Below are 17,139 nucleotides of genomic sequence, written 5' to 3'. Positions count from 1 at the left end.
ACCACAGCAGTTGTGTCAGCAGGAGAGAATGCTTTGCTGTGCCTGGACAATGGGAAACCTGGGGAGGGACTCGACTCTCTACGACACTATCGCTTTTGTCATGTGCAGCCGCAGAGTCTGCCACCTACGTCAGCAGCAGCGAAGTACCACAGTCTTCGTGTGTCCTACCAGGTGCAGCAGTGGAAGGGAACCTCAAATGAACTCCTGCCACAAGAATGGGGATGGAAAGAGAGTGATGAGGCTTGTCCCTGTCCAAACTGACTTACCACCAGCTCCACAGGAACTCCTCCGGTTCATCAGATGCACCTGCAAGACAGACTGCATTAGCCTGAGGTGCACATGCAAGAAGCATGGCATTGAGTGCTCTGTTACATGTAGCAACTGCAAAGGATTGGGGTGTGCAAACTCATCTCAGGCTGCATGTGATGAAGATGATGATGATGAAGATGGTGAAGATGAACCAGACACCTACTGATAACGTTTTACTTAAAAGTTAACATGTTTACGTTTTTGTTCAATAGTGCCAACATGTTGATTAGTGCAAATCTACCAGTCACAAATATTTTGAAAGTAACATAAAAGTGATATTTTAATAATATTGTTTTCAATTGTTGTTAATCAATGCCTATATTAATGTTGATTACTGCCAATTTATGTTGCCTTGTATAAAAGTATATTAATTTAGTGATTCGATTAAAGTTTCAACATTTTAAAGCTTTATAATGTCATTTTTGGAAGCAAAAACGTGTTACCAGGTTATGGTAGACAAATATACTTTCCACCACTTTGATTTCTTAAGACTTTTTATATGTCATATAGGAGACATTTATTAGCAATAAACAGTTGAAAGATTTTCTGTCGGCAATTTGTCTGAGGTTCCCCCCTCTTTTCTCACAAAATGCCTGTACTATAAATCCTTACCACAAGTAATGGACAGCAGATGAGTCTCCCATGTCCATGCATAGAACATCCCTCCAATGGCGATGCAGGACAGAGCACTGTTGTAGCCCCACAGTCCTGAGTATATGTCTTCACGAGGAGCAGCCAGGGCAAGACCTACATCAAATGGGACACACCATAGAACAATCGCATATTTGCTAGGTGCTTATTAATATCAGAGGATTAGTTACTATTGTCCACTTTAAGAGAGCTATTTCTAATCTGTAATGGCATATCCATTGGGATTGTTAATCAGAGAAGGCGCCACTAAATGGCCTACAGTACCTAATCATTCCCCTAAATGACTAGAAACTCTCCATGTCCTCACTTAGTCATTACATCCAAGCATTGTGTATGAGTAGGTGATTATTATGGTCCTGTCTCCATTAGGAGTACACATTTACATGAGTGGGACTTACCTGAGACCATGCCAACAGCAGAGCCCAGTGTGGCATGGAGGCAGATGGTAGGGGAGGAAATGAGCAGTGCCAGGATGATGATGCCTCCTGTCCAGGGGCAGTCACAGCCGTAAACCTGACCCACACCGACCGGCAGGGCCAGGAAGAGCTGTACCAACCAGGAAGGTAATTGGCACTTTGTCAGTTGTTAGAAACTCGATTCCTTGAGTCCTCTCCTCCGTCCTCCACTCGCTTCCTTCTCAAAAATGATTGGAGGGGAATATTTAAGGGGAGGGACTTAGATCTTCAATGCGTTTTGAGTAGGAAGCGAGTGGAGGACTCGAGAAATTGAATTTTTAACAGTTGAGAATTAACAACTACGGCCATCTCATCGCCACTCACTACTGTAATCCTAGCCCCTACTAAATAAGATCTCGTTAAAGGCATTTCTTTTCAAGGTCTGTAGGCTAAATGAGGAGATTCAGTAAAACTGTTTCAAGGAAAATTCCTTATTTGGTTTAGTTGGTTTTATTTATTGTATTGTAAGTGAGATATGTTGTAGAGTTGTTAAACACACACACATACGCGCGGTGCTGCTGTCCTACCTGGGTGATGCTGGGGTGTGTCAAGGTGCTGTTCAGAGGTAGGGAGGACTTCGGCTGGATCACCACCTGTGGAAAGGGTGGGTATTTTGGTAGATAGAGAGAGAGTGTGTGTGTGTGTGTGTGTGTGTGTGTGTGTGTGTGTGTGTGTGCGTGTGCGGTACCGTACCGCTGGATAGTAGGGGTGACTGGAGCCTGTAGCAGCCATGTGCAGACACACCAGAATGTTGAAGGGCAGAGTCAACACAGGGAGGTCCCATTTTCCAGCGACTAAAGCCAAGGCACTGGAGACAAAGGGGCTGCAGAGAAACACACAAACACAGGAAGCAGGATATGGATCACTGATTAGGGGGAGGAGTAAACTATTGTACAAAAAATTAAGTGTTGGGTGTGTGTATGTTTTTGTTTATGTTAGCGAATGCAGCTCTACCACAATGCGTTTAGGCTACTTCAGATTAAACAAGCAATCCACTGTAAGTACTGTAAGTGACTTACCATAGCATGGACATGAACATATTAGGGAGCAAAAGCCACCAGTACCAGTCCCCTTTGGCAGAGAAAACAGCCATCAGCATACCAACCAGAGTCCCGTTATAGCCATACAAACCAGCAGATATGGCCCCTCTGAAATGATGGGACAAAAACAGAAAACCAATCAACATTTCAGAAAGAAGCTACAGTAGCTGAAAAATAAAAATGCTGTGAAAAGGACAAAGTGGGGTGCAGAAACGACAACATACCGAGAGATTGAGAATGAAAGAGAGGGAGTCATACAGCGAGTGCAAATGGAGTTTCAGATTGACAGAGGCGACAGAAAATACCTATTTTCCCAGGTGATAAAGGGCAAGAGGGAAGCAGGTTACCTGTTTTGTCCGATCAGGAGTGCAGATATTGTGGAGCAGAGGGTCCCCAGCAGTCCGTTCAGGGCCCACCAGCGGTTCTGCAGAAGCAGGCCAGTTGAGATGAGCAGCCCACAAAGGGGGTTGTTGACAAACATGACCTGCGCCACCCCACGCAGCACCCAGTCCACCAGCTGCACCACCACAACCTGCCCTGGCCAAAGAGACACACAGACGGCTCTTTTACCGCTACTCCACCCACACGAGCGCAGGCGAACCCCTTCACCTGACTTGTATAACAACCATGTGTGATCTTATGCATCATAGAACATGATTGGCTAATTATAAGACTGAGGTGAGGTTCTCATCATGTTGCGAGTAGCATTGTTTTGAATGACCTGTGATCTCTCTCTCTCTCTCTCTCTCTCTCTCTCTCTCTCTCTCTCTCTCTCTCTCTCTCTCTCTCTCTCTCTCTCCATTAGAAATCTACTCTTTTTACATGAAATATTGGCCTTGTAATAGTTGCATAAGTATACAATATTATTAAATGACTCCTCCTTTGAGTCATTCTACTTTATCCTTCTTGCACTAAATCAGCACAAACTCAATTCACAAACTCAACACAATTCTTTGCACATAGTGCTAATTTCATTGGAGTCAGATAATCAGATATGCTTTGCTATTAACAAAATATACCAAAAAGTCTCTGCCAAACCTTTGTGTGGAAACTGATATTACTATAAATCTATCAACAGTAGGCTACTACCAATTGGAGGTTCTTCTCTGATGCTGCTAGTCCAGGGACTACAGATGGAAATTAGCTCACGAGCTATCTCTGGCGCATTTACATTGATGTGGAAACTGATTTGTTGATTAATGTGCACTGTCCCTGGTAAATAAATAAATTAAATAAATAAATAAAATATTGTTCCTTCGATTAATAAACCTGTTGATTGATCATACCTGCTGCTGCTCATCCCTGCACCTGAGATTCAACATTAACATGTGTTACTTAAGGGAAGCATGGAACATCTCTTACTGTTCATCCATTCTCCACAGACACGCATATCCCCCGTGAGGAACCCAAGCCCTCTGCCGAGGCGGGAGGTGGTGGGCGCCTCTTCCTCCAGAGGTTGATCCCCCTTTTCCATCACTGGGGTCTCCATTAGAGGTTTCACTTCTTGTAGACCAGCTTTAGCAGAACATTACATTATACTCCTAACATGCTCTTTCATCACCCTCCCAGACTGTAACCGAACCCAAGCTGTGCATTGGTTTGCCAATGAATGTGATTGGCTGGACAATAAACCCCAAACCCCACACGCAAATGGAGTGAAATTAATCAAAAGTGTAGAGCGGAATTTTACTACAATCCGTTTCAACAACAGCACCCAGGAACAAAGGTGACCTCACTCACAGAACCCCGGGACCTAAGAACTACTAACTATCCTCACACCTCCACCTGTATACCATCCTGAATACCACAGCATTGAAACCAGGTTTCCAGGTCTGCTTCAGAACTAATTCCACTCTCCATGTCGGAACTGTGACTCTCACTCTGTAGTACTGCCTATTGTACTGCCCAGACACAGTCACGCATCAACAATCTTTCAAATGATATCCAAGCCTACTAGACACAGTCTGAAATCTCCCTCATCTGCCACACTAATTGACATCATCCTTACTAACACTCTATCTAATTATCATTCTGGAGTCTTCAGTGAAGATCTGAGTGATCACTGTGCCATTGCATGCACATTGCAAACACCCACCAGTGATTGTGACCAAACATTCTCTGAAGAAGTTTGATATGCAGGCCTTTCTACAAGACATTGCAGGTGTGAATTGGGACAGAATTAACCTCATCCCCTCCATTGATGATGCCTGCTCTTATTTCAAGAATACATTTAGCCGGATCCTTGATAAACATGCAGCCCCACTGAGAAGATTTCGGAGCAAGAACCGCTATAACCCCTGGTTTTCTCATGAGCTTATCCATCAAGAAAATGCCTTTTCGGAGGAAAGCTAGATCTTCTCAGTCTCCTGTCGACTGGCTGGCCTTTAGGCAATGCAGAAATAAAACCACGCAGGCGATCAGGAAAGGATTTTAAGGAGAAATTCACAACTTGTGGCTCTGATGCAAAGAAAAGTTCTGGAAAAAGTCCATGGAAAATAAGCTGTCACTGATAAGCTTTGCATGGCCTCGCTCTTCAGTCACCACGTCACCGGCTTCTCCTTTCAACCAGTTTTGGTCTCAGAAGTCCTGGATGAACTCACTAAGCTGGATAAAAACAACCACAAACCTCACTAAAACAATCACACAATGAAGTGATGTGCCATTCTAGAGTCTTCTGAGGTTCTATTTGAGGTTCAATGTAATTAAGTAATCTGATACTTCTCAGATAAAAGCAAACATAAATCAATACCAGCATGAATTCAGATGCTCTGATGCATCTCACACATACAGTCTACATGCAGGCTAATGATAGTTCTATGCTAAATCGGCCTTACCTGAGATATATGAGCCAGGCGTCCAGAGTTCCATGAATACAGCTCCTGGAATCCCTTCTGTTTAGTCTGTTAACCCCTCCCCTCCCCCCTCCCCTCCACGTACTGTTCACAAATAACAAACCTCAAAGCACGTCCCTTCTCACTCTCTCTCTCTCTCTCTCTCTCTCTCTCTCTCTCTCTCTCTCTCTCTCTCTCTCTCTCTCTCTCTCTCTCTCTCTCTCACACACACACACACACACACACACACACACACACACACACACACACACACACACACACACACACACAAGGTCATTCTGAACATAATGGGCATAGTAGAGCAATGGATTCATTAGTTGCACAACTATAGGACACACACACACACACCCTTTATAGAGGTGAAATAGTTACAGTTATTCATGTGTAACATTCAAAGGTTCATTCAGTATTCTTAATCTCACCTATTTGAGCATTGAACCATAGGAAAGACCTTGTTCATATCCACTGGAGATTTGTTCAAAGGAAAAACAGACCAGTAACACAGAAACCCTAACCCTAACCCTAACCCTCAGAATCTCTGAACTAATGAATGCCCAGTAGCTGATAATCAGGGATCAGAATCCGGAAATGTTCTAAATCACCTCTGATTGCCAACTGCGGCTGTGTTGATGGTGGCGGTGAGTGTTTCCCTCTTAAACCACACTTTAACCCTATCCCCACACACTAAAAACCAAAAGCGAAAACTGACGGCTCTCCTCCCCCCTCCCCCACTGGGATCCAGGCCATCCACCCCATCAGGCGATTATTCAGACTTTTGAGGCTTAACGAGATCTAATTCCACATCACTAATGTTGACTCTTTCGCCCTGTGCACCCAGGCTGCCGAAAGTTCTAGGTACACTATATCTAGGTACGTTAGAACCCAGACTCTACGGGAGAGGGAATTGGGAGGCTTCCAGCTTGTAGCAATTTGTTTTTTCGCTGCTGTAAGCCCGGCTAATACCCCTCGCATTTTGATCAGAGGCAAGCCCAGATTGGATAGGTCGTTTAGGATAAGTGCACTGGGTGAATAAGCCACATTAGTCTCAGACATCTCAGAGAGGTTAGAGACCACCATCTCCCCAAAACTGGCCACTGGAGGACACTCCCAGACCATGTGTATGTAAGTGCCATAAGCCTTAGTAGCGCACAGGGTGCAAGTTGGGTTAGGAATTATTTTCATTAAACAGAGCTTCTTGGGTGTTAAGTAAACTCTATGTGTGAAATTGTAATGTATTTGCTAGTGGTCAGGATTCCTGGAGGCTATCAGTATGTTGGACCAGACTTCATCCCAATCAAAAGCTGGGTCCAAACCCTGGATGTCGGCCGGATCTGAGATGTGAATACACATGGATCAGGGCAGCTTCAGTCATATTCAGGTTAATGGCGTTATTTTCTTTGTTTGATGAAAAGGCACTAAATATGATACATGGTCACATTTCTGCGGCCTATTGACCTGAACGTTTGGCCAGTGAAAGTCTTGAGAAAGATGTGAACTTTGTTCTTGCTGATAATCAAGAAAAACAACAATGCACCACCACCTCTTATAACATTTTTATTTTAAATTCTCCAGTTGATAACATTACACATTATAAAAGAATCAACAGGGGCTTGAACTTGAGCTCTCTCAATCACTTATGTACATCTAGACCAAAACCCAGGCAGAGGAGTACATTGTTTTTGGAATCGTTTCAGAATTCAAGCAACAGTCTTGAGTCTCCAATTGCTTCCAGCCCAAAGCCAGGTCCAATACTGTGATAATCAGTGATTAAAAAGCACATGATCAGGACTGGTCTTGTTGTTATAGCTGGGGTCAGAGTGAGGAGGACCAAGTCCAGAGAATCTAACATTCCTCTCTCACTGACTGTGTGTTGAGACACTGTTCAGAGTGAGGGATCTCACTGATTATAAACGTTCTGGCAGAAAAAAATTAAGCTTATATGATGGTCGACACTGTATGTGGATGACAATGCAAGATGAGTTCAAAAACGGAATGAAACGTAAAGGAACTTGATATGTATGAAATGCTATGAAATCATCATATTTATTGACTTCCTATCTATCATCGACATCTTATTCCATTCTACTTCAGTCAGAAGAGACTGATTACATAGGAAGACAACATTTCGGGGGGCAGGGAGGATGTACATCATGGAAACACAGACCACACACAGTACAGTACAAACATTGTGTATGTATACACACACACCAAATACACCACATAAACGTGTGTAGAAACTGTCCCTCTTTTAGTCTCATCTTTCTCAGGTCCCTCTGTAGGATTAGAGTGAGTCTCCGCCATGCTGGTTGCTGAACTCCTGGAAATCCTCAGGGATGGTATCTATGGAGGTCATTGGTATGTTTAGATCGAAATAATTTATCTAAATCTGTGTGTGTGTGTGTGTGTGTGTGTGTTCGTGTATGTGTGTGTGTGTGTGTGTGTGTGTGTGTGTGCGCATGTGTGTCTAATTATTTGAGTATTGACACAAATTATAGTTTACATATATAAGCCATGACTTACCATTGCAGCGGTACTTTAAGTTGGACCAGATAATGTTTTCCTGAGAGAAACAGAAGACACCCAGTCGTCCTCCTCTCATAGTGGTGTCAATGGTCACACCAGAATCAGCCACCAACTGTGTCCCTTCATAGAATCGTGCCCTGCGCAAAAACAACAGACAGTAGTCATTGGCTTGCAGAGATGGATGCAGAGACAACATCACACTCAGATAAACATGCAATACATCCCTAAACAGAATTAATATAGAATACACACACACACACACACGTTGTGCGTGGGCTGACTCACCGGATGTAGCCGACCTGCGGGCGGTGCTGCAGGTACCAGCGGTAGGACACCTTGTCCTTCCAGCCGACGTTCCGTGGGTCCTTCCACAGCAGACGCACCTGGTCGTTGGTGTCACCTGTGTGCCACAGGGAGTTCCTCAGGTGCTCACCTGGACCAGACTGAGACTTCACAGCCTGGGGTGGCAGGGGGAGGGGCAGGGGGAGGGGCAGGAAGAGAGGAAAGAGTGAGAAATGCAGAGAGGTGGAGGGTGTGTGGAACAATTTAGGTCAGGATGACTCTTTAATAAGTTTGAATCCACATTTGAAACCCCAAAAATTAATTGATGTGTTTATTTACGGTTAGACCATGCTTGATTTAGAGCAGCTTCAGTGACAAGTAGATGATCATAAGATTTTCCTATTCATTCATGGTAAATGATTATGGTGGTTTGTTAATTGTGTTTTAAGGACAGATGGTTAAAGTAGAGAAGGGTTCTAGTTTTGAGCTAGTAGTTCTCCTTTATTCACTTAGTGTCACCATCTTGTAGGCATGCAGTCAAGGAGTGAACCGCCAAAGGAAGGCGTATCCTCCAAACGTTGGTGATGTCTCGTTTTCTCCTTCATAGAACCAGGGTGTTCAGACGGGCACCCCAAAACCAGGGTGTTCAGACACCCTAATGTTCAGACGGGCGTGGTCCACTTCACCTTGAGCTGGATGCCCGGTTCAGCCACGGCTCTGAAGGGTGTGGCCTGCCAGTAGGTCTGCTCCGTCTGCTTCCACATCACCACGTAGAAGGAAGAGGAGTCCTGGTAGCCGAAGATGAAGCCAGCATAGTCGTCGTCAGTCACTGTGTTCACGTGGAACGTCCCCTCGAAGTCCACCCCACTGAACGCAGTGTAACCTAGGAAACACAGCGAAGGCCTTTAACATGTAGGTCTTCAACTACTTTTTGTTTTGAGACAGACAACGGAAGTCAATAATGAATGTAGGAAGGCTTTTCCTACCAACAGCAAGTCCTGGGTCACTGTTCATGGTCTGCACAATCTCCATTCCCTAGGACAGAGACGAGGAGACACTTATAGCATCTGTGCTTTGATAGATGCATCCACAGTTTATTATTCCATCATTTTGTACACATTTTGTAAATGATGATCTTACCTGGTTTAGGACCACCCAGTTGGGGTCGATCTGGGCGTCGCCCTCAGGGTCCAGCACCACTGTCTGGTAGGCCCTGAAGTCTGTCAGCGTGACCTCTGCATTCTCAGGGCAGTTGTCGATCCTGTCTATCACCTTGTCCTGGTCAAAGTCGGACTCACACACATCGCCAACACCATCATCTGTGGGCCAGCAGAAAGACGGACATGACCAAGCTGATCAGAAACACAGCTCAAATAGAAGGTTATAATGACTCAATGACTGTAAAATGAATGTGCTTTTATTTGCTCTGTGTCGCTGAGTTTCAGGCAGAATTCTCCTCACTCAGTGAGTCCCGATTGGATAAAAGTATTGTCTGTTTTACTGTATCATAGCCATGATATTGACTGACTGTTGTCATCCATCTGATTGGGGTTGGGCACTAGTCGGCAGTTGTCTGGTCCAGGTGGCAGGAAGTCAGGGATGCCATCGTTGTCATCGTCGTCGTCACACTCGTCACCCAGACCGTCTTTGTCCGAGTCCAGCTGAGAGCTGTTAATCACCAGGGGGCAGTTGTCCTTGGAGTCCTGGTGGCCATCACCATCACTACATGAGATATGACACACAGAGGGTATCAGGAAAGACCGGGTCAGATCACCTCACATATCCATATTTTTTCATCAAAGTTTAAATGCTCTGAGAAATATACTTGATTGATTAAATCAGTCAGAAATAAATATTTCCTTTTCACCTGTCTTGGTTTGTGTCACAAGAATCTCCAACGAGGTCATTATCGATGTCAGACTGCAATCACAACACATGTTTGGTTATCACACATTACAACACTGTAGCCCATCTAACAAGTCCATATCCTCTCCTATATACTGTACATATATCGATTCCAGCCATTGACCTATCCTGCATGTCATCCCTCCTCTCTCTCACCCATCCTTCCTGTCAATCTCTACTCTCTCTATCCCAATAAAGCAGAAATGCCCTAAAAAGATATAAAATAAAAAATAAAAAAAGAGAAAAGGAAGTGGAGTGGGTCTGGTCTCAGAGCTCTCCCGTGGTCTGACCTGGTTAGGATTTGGTATATCAGGGCAGCTGTCACAGGCATCTCCCACTCCGTCTCCATCCCGGTCCAACTGGTCCCTATTGATGACCTGCTGGCAGTTATCCAGGAAATTCTTCAAACCTGGCAACCAATCAAAAGACAACGTTTGAGGTCACCCGTACAACCTGTCTCAGTCCCAGCAGTGTGAGAAATCCATGTCTGTGCTTCCAGACGCTCTCATGTTCAGCCAACACTGGAGCGCTGTTCTCCTTCTATGGTCTGCAGATCTCCATGGTGGGATAAGTACTTGTGAAAGTGTATAAGTAAAATGTTAGTTAGCCTATAGCAAATGTCAAAATGGTTTAGAAGTGATTTGTATTTCTTAACCAATGATGCTGAATTAACACTCATTGATAGGATTGAACTTATTGTATAATGCTGTTTCTACTCACTTGTAGTTCACTATCTGAGCCACATGGATGCACTGTTGTGTTGGTAATGTAAGTGAATTGTAATTACAGTAGACTACGGACGAGATTTCCCATTAGTAGAAGAAGCTCTTTCAGAGAAGCAACAGAACTGTAATTGAATAAAGGTCAAGCCGCCTGAGGTAAAGATGAATTCTATAAAAACCCTAGTCATCTACAGTAGCGACAACCAAGGCTTTTGTTTACGTTAGCTTGAGAGTTGATGTTTACATTTACATTTACATTTTTGGCATTTAGCAGACGCCTTATTCCAAAGCGACTTACAATCAATACATTTGAATACTAAGCATGTGAATCAGCAATCCACCATTCGTTGCAGGAAGAGTAGAGGGGAAAGCGGGTGTCTTTAGGAGACGTAGTGGTGAGGGTCAGAAGATGTCTCAGGAGGAGCAGTTAAGATGTAACCTGAAGAGATGGGTCTTCAGTCTACGACGGAAGATGGGTAGTGACTCTGCCGTTCTGACAGCCGTGGGAAGCTCATTCCACCAGCGGGGAGCCAGTGTTGTGAAGAGACGTGATCGGGCAGCCCGACTGCTGTGTAGAGGAGGTGGGGCCAGTCGGCCAGCCGAGGTGGAGGAGCGGAGTGAGCGGGCAGGGGTTTGGGGGGTTACCATTTCCTTCAGGTAGGCAGGGGCTGTCCTTTTAGCTGCCTGGTATGCAAGCACCAGGGTCTTGAATCTGATGCGAGCTGCTATTGGGAGCCAGTGCAGGGTGCGAAGGAGAGGGGTGACATGCGAGTATTTGGGGAGGTTGAATACCAGCCGGGCAGCAGCGTTCTGGATGAGCTGCAGAGGTCTAATGGCTGAAGCGGGGAGCCCAGCCAGGAGTACATTGCAGTAATCCAGGCGGGAGATGACCAGTGCCTGGGTCAAGAGTTGCGCTGCCTCTCTGGTAAGGAATGGTCGTATCCTTCTGATGTTGTAGGAAGAATCTGCAGGAGCGAGCCGTTGCTGCAATGTTCTCCGCACAGGAAAGTCGGTTATCCAGGATCACTCCAAGGTTCTTGGCTGTCAGGGAGGGGGTTACAGTAGAGTTCTCCACTGTGATGGAGAATCTTGGAGAGGGCAGGCTTTCCCGGGAATGAAGAGGAGCTCGGTCTTGTTAAGATTGAGCTTGAGATGGTGGTCAGCCATCCAAGTTGAAATGTCAGCGAGACATGCTGAGATACGGGTTGCCACGTGTACATCAGACGGGGGGAAGGACAGGAAGAGTTGAGTGTCGTCTGCGTAGCTGTGGTAGGAGAGCCCATGTGAAGAGATTACCGAGCCAAGAGACTTGGTGTAGAGGGAGAAGAGTAGGGGCCCTAGGACAGAACCCTGGGGTACTCCAGTGGAGAGGTAGAGATAGAGGTAGAGATGTTGATGATGTTGATGGTAGAGATAGTACAGTAGTAGTAGAAGTTTATTTCAGTCATAGAGAAAATACATACAGTATTAATAAGTAATTATAATATATATATAATTATATATATATATAATAATTACAAGAAAAAAAAGGGGAAAAAAATACTGAAAAAGTGTAGGCTGAAGCAAATAGCTTATAGTGCCTACCTTTTTTACATGCTATATTTTAAAATAAAACAGAAGCGAAAAGAAAAACATCAGTGATACTTTTGGCACTGTTATCCAGTGTTAGGGTCAGGTGAAGTGATGTGTGTGTCTCTACCGTCTCCGTCCATGTCGTCGTCACAGGAGTCTCCTTTGCCATCGCTGTCGGTGTCCCTTTGGTCTGGGTTCTCCACCATACGACAGTTGTCACACGCGTCACCGTGACTGTCCTTGTCACTGTTCCTCTGGTCCACGTTAGGCTTCAGCCAGCAGTTGTCCTGACAGAGGGAAAACAGAGGTCATACACACACACACACACAGACAGACACACACACACACACACACACACAGAGGTCATGATACACACACACACACACACAGAGGTGACGGTACACAGACACACACACACACACACACACACACACACACACAGAGGTCTCTGTGTGTGTGTGTGTGCGTGTGTGTATGTGGGCATGTGTGCATATGTACTGTATGTATACATAATGTTTTTAAAGATATACTGTGTAGTGAACCTACCTGTTCATTCAGGATACCGTCTCCATCAGCATCCTCATCACAGGCATCTCCCAGACTGTCCTTGTCAGCGTCCTCTTGGCCCGAGTTTGGAACGTACTTACAGTTATCCTGTCGACAGATAGTTTTTCAATAGTTACCCTTCCGACACAACCAGACAGTTCCTTTAACATGACAGGGGTAGATCACAGAGGCTGTGGTGTAGTTGTGTAACCATGGTTACCTTTTTACATTCGATATCCTTGCACTTGAGTTTCTCATCAGGGTATCCATCAATGTCTGTGTCCTTCCCACAGAGGTAGCCATTACCAGCCCATCCAATTCCACACTGAGAAAATGAGAGAAACGCTTCAGAGGCTGGTGTGTGTGTGTGTGTGTGTGTGTGTGTGTGTGTGTGTGTGTGTGTGTGTGTCTGTGTGTCTGTGTGTGTGTCTGTGTGTCTGTGTGTTCTCAGAAGCAATGTGTTTCGGGTATCTCACCGTACAAGAGACGGAGCCGTCTCTCTCCATGTTGCACACGGCGTTGACATCACAGGGGTTGGTCAGACTGTTTCCACAGCTCCTCTCTGGCTTACAGCCCTTTACCTGGTCTCCAACGAAGCCTGTCTTACAGCCCCCACAGATGTATGAGCCCTACACACACACACACACACACACACACACACACACGCACACACACACACACACACACACACACACACACACACACACACACACACACACACACATAGAATACACAGTAAATTACTATCAGTTAAACACTAAATGATACGTATACATATCCTGTACATATACTTTACTAGGCAGTCAGACGCTCTTCATCTTTACCCATCTTTCTTCATCTTTAGCTCTATCTTACCATAGAGTTGGAACAGACAGAATTGTCTGTGCAGCCCCCACTGTTAGGTCCTTTGCACTCGTCAATGTCATCACAGATCTAAAAGATGAAAATCAGCTCAGTCATTTCCATGATGATGAGATAGCAGTACTGTAAGTTAGTTATCGTACCCACCTATTGGGCCTTCAATATGGGCCTTGATGGTACAGAATGGTGTATTAAAATGTACACATTTGCAGCCAAAAGGCAGAATTGCAGTTTACAATACAATACACACAATTCAAAGTATTTGACCAACCTGTTTGTTGTTCTGCGCATAAACCACGCCCACTCCCTCCACTGCTACTCCGCTGTAGCCCAGAGGACAGGCATCACAACGGAACCCTGGGGCCGTATTCACACACTTCACTCCAGGGAAGCAAGGGTTAAATTGACACTGCAGAGAAACACAGAGAAGATCTGGTAAGACCTATATACACACACACACACACACACGCACGCACACACACACACTCACCCACACGCACGCGCACACACACACACACACACACACACACACCCACACGCACACAGACACACACACACACACACACACACACACACACACACACACGCACACAGACACACACACACACACACACACACCTACCTCATTCACATCGTCACAGCTGAAGCCGTCCCCTGTGTACCCATCAGGACAGGGTCCACACTCCACCCCGTCTGCTGTCTCAATACAGATGTCGTCACGGAAACAGACACCCGGTGCGCATTTTGGCTTAACAATCTCTGATCCGCCCAGTCCTTCAAATACACCACAGGACCATAATTACATTTTTTCTGTTTTCCTGTTTTTCAAAGACATGTCAAGCTTTATAAAAAATAATTCCGGATTAAATGGTGAATCTTACCACAGGCCTGGCACTCTGAGATTGTGTTTGTGAGAAAAGATGTCTCTTTGACCTATTGGAAGCAACAAAAACATGTTTTATTTGGAGTGTACCAGTCAGGAGGTGGAGTTGAACTGGTCTCGTGGGAATTAGAGTTGACTAGTTACCTGCTGAATCAGGACATCTTTCAATTCGTTTATCACCTTGGTCAGCTCAAGCATTTGATTTGACAGCTGCTTTGTGTTAAGCCCTGCATGAGAGAGCAGCATTAGAATCTAAAGGGTTCTGTAGATGCTTGCCAAGAGCTGCATTCAAGTCAAGTCTGTGTTAAACATTGAGCATTGTTTTGGATACCATTGCATTGTTGTCATGATCAGCAGTTGGGTGACATAGCAACAGGTAAACAAGTTGGTTGGTTACCTAGAGTCTGCACTGAGTCTCTCTGCTGGTGGCAGTCTTGTAAAGAGGCCACGTTTTCAAAAGTGTCTCCGACCACCAGTTTGAGTTCCTGCAGCTCGTCCTGTAGGAATTAGACGAGCCCAACAATCTTCATGTTATTGGATGAGATCATTGTTATTATGGGATAGATCACAACAGGGGCTAGAGTTTGGTTTTGGCCAGCCTATAGATCTGTCTCTACTCTACCCAACTCCTATGTTGTTGACAAACACAAAGAAGTTGACTAAAGCGGAAACAGACTGGAACCAATGAGGAAGGCTAGGCTTAAAGGGTTAAGGATTAGGCAAGGATTGGGTTTCCTTGATTTTGGGTGAAGATACAGTACATTAGTTACGCCGCTGACATCACCTGCTCTTTGACCTGCATGTTTTTCAGCTCCACCAGGCCGTACCCCGCCGGTAGACCCTGGAACACAGCAGGGAGGTCCCGCACCGTCTCCACCAACCTGCAGTCCACATGCAGCTCCACCCCCCCCGGACCCCCCTGCAGCCCCTTCAGGTGGAACAGGAGGCGGTGGCGCCCGCCGTCGGCCAGAGGCAGGTTGTTGAAGGTGACCGAGCTCATCCGCCGGTCACTCCGCAGGTAACGCAGGACAGCTGGGGAGGAGGGAGAGAATGATAGAAGGAGAGAGGGAGAGAGGGAGAGAGGGAGAGAAGGAGAGAGGGAGAGAAAGAGAGAGGGAGAGAGGGAGAGAAGGAGGAAGTGGGAGAACGAGGTGAGCGAGAGAGGATGTGAGATACGTAATGAGGAGTACTGTATGTCAATGGGTCACTGAATTGAATAAATTAATAATGTACGTAGGTATGTAGTGAGAGAGAGAATTTACTGATTAAAAACAAAAAGAGAAGGGCAGACAGACAAGTATGCAGACAGACAGACAGAGAGACAGATAGGCAGGCAGACAGACAGACAAGTAGGCAGACAGACAGACAGACAGACAAGTAGGCAGACAGGCAGACAGACAGGCAGGCAGGCAGACAGAGACAGACAGACAGGCAAACAGGCAGATAGACAGACAGACAGACAGACAGACAGACAGACGAACAGACGAAGAGACAAAAATAGTAATAGGTTAAATACGTGGGGTACTATCAGCCTCTATGTACCTCTGTTGACTTTCCCCAGCACTGTGAACTCAAAGTACTTGCTGTTGTCCCTGGGGTTGTAGAGGCCAAATACGGTGGTTCCAGTCTTAGGCTGCAGCTTGAATGAGGTGAGGATGAAGGCCTCGTTGACAGCCTGCCCGGCCAGGCCTCCCTGCAGAAGGTCTGGCAGACAGTCCGGTGATGTGAGCAGGTCGTACACTGCACAGGGGAAAATGAAAAGAAAGCACATGAGTAATGGCCTGATGAATTTACAAACTGCAGCTCAGCAAACTCTGCACTCAATCACACCTGAACAGAGGGATGATTATCAAGTCAGACGTTTTGATGCACTGTACCGAGGGGAGGGGATACTATAAGTCAACACTTATGAAGGCTAGGAGTAGACTTGGCTGGATGGAGTGCATCATCAGGATGAGTTTGTTGGCTGGGTCAAAACAAAACCTTGAGACATGACTTAATATATCATATTATGCCATTTAGCTGACACTTTTATCCAAAGCGACTTTCATTGCAGTGAGTGCATCCATTTTTCAGAATATGGTCCCAGCGGGAATCGAACCCACAACCTAAGCATTATTAGCGCAATGCTCTACCAACTGAGCCACAGCGGACCACGTGACTTGTGAAACGGCCAGAATATTGATGGTGATGAAGATGTTTGTATAATAACGATGAAGGTACAGAGTGGTGCTTAGAGAGTGGGATGTCGAACCACTGAAGAGTTAATCTCTCCAAGTTACAGTTCTGACTCAGATCAAGTCACACAGGAACACAGCAGACCACAGGACGATGTGCCCGGCATCACTAGTGGAGAGTCTGAACACTACATGAATATACAAGTGCCCTTTACTGCTGCCTACAAGGCCTGCTGCCGTGAGGGGACTCAATTGCTCCCAAATGCTTCCAGAAATTGCCCTCAGCCAAGATTGCTAAGCAAGATCCCTAGATAATATCTTTATTTCTTCTCCTCTCCTCTCCTCTCCTCTCCCCTCTGTC

The 17,139-nt window shown here is 45.6% G+C and overlaps 2 protein-coding genes across 2 annotated transcripts in view; both read right to left on the bottom strand.

The window, feature by feature from the left end:
- Positions 1–406: 406 nt before the first annotated feature.
- On the bottom strand, positions 407–3,929 carry slc14a2 (solute carrier family 14 member 2; the record flags this gene model as incomplete). Its single annotated transcript, XM_080529463.1, has 8 exons — positions 407–468; positions 922–1,056; positions 1,359–1,506; positions 1,943–2,008; positions 2,109–2,238; positions 2,435–2,563; positions 2,803–2,992; positions 3,818–3,929. 8 exons carry the CDS (start codon positions 3,927–3,929, stop codon positions 407–409), a joined length of 972 nt encoding a protein of 323 aa, XP_080385589.1.
- A 3,659-nt stretch (positions 3,930–7,588) lies between these two features.
- Positions 7,589–17,139, bottom strand: part of thbs4b (thrombospondin 4b) — a gene marked incomplete at both ends in the record, with an annotated part of 11,387 nt that continues 1,836 nt past the window's right edge. The window contains 21 exons of the mRNA XM_080528756.1: positions 7,589–7,647; positions 7,828–7,967; positions 8,116–8,288; positions 8,799–8,995; positions 9,099–9,147; positions 9,253–9,431; positions 9,641–9,834; positions 9,980–10,032; positions 10,308–10,426; positions 12,439–12,598; positions 12,858–12,965; positions 13,078–13,182; positions 13,334–13,486; positions 13,713–13,790; positions 13,990–14,127; positions 14,341–14,492; positions 14,600–14,651; positions 14,746–14,828; positions 14,999–15,098; positions 15,386–15,633; positions 16,144–16,341. Of these exons, the coding sequence (XP_080384882.1) occupies positions 7,589–7,647; positions 7,828–7,967; positions 8,116–8,288; positions 8,799–8,995; positions 9,099–9,147; positions 9,253–9,431; positions 9,641–9,834; positions 9,980–10,032; positions 10,308–10,426; positions 12,439–12,598; positions 12,858–12,965; positions 13,078–13,182; positions 13,334–13,486; positions 13,713–13,790; positions 13,990–14,127; positions 14,341–14,492; positions 14,600–14,651; positions 14,746–14,828; positions 14,999–15,098; positions 15,386–15,633; positions 16,144–16,341 (2,738 nt within the window). The remainder of the gene's footprint in view (positions 7,648–7,827; positions 7,968–8,115; positions 8,289–8,798; positions 8,996–9,098; positions 9,148–9,252; positions 9,432–9,640; positions 9,835–9,979; positions 10,033–10,307; positions 10,427–12,438; positions 12,599–12,857; positions 12,966–13,077; positions 13,183–13,333; positions 13,487–13,712; positions 13,791–13,989; positions 14,128–14,340; positions 14,493–14,599; positions 14,652–14,745; positions 14,829–14,998; positions 15,099–15,385; positions 15,634–16,143; positions 16,342–17,139) is intronic.

The sequence above is a fragment of the Nansenia antarctica genome, assembly GCF_963989245.1.
Source record: "Nansenia antarctica genome assembly, chromosome: 4".
Classification (NCBI taxonomy): Eukaryota; Metazoa; Chordata; class Actinopteri; order Argentiniformes; family Microstomatidae; genus Nansenia; species Nansenia antarctica.
This window is presented reverse-complemented; position numbering and strand designations above follow the sequence as displayed.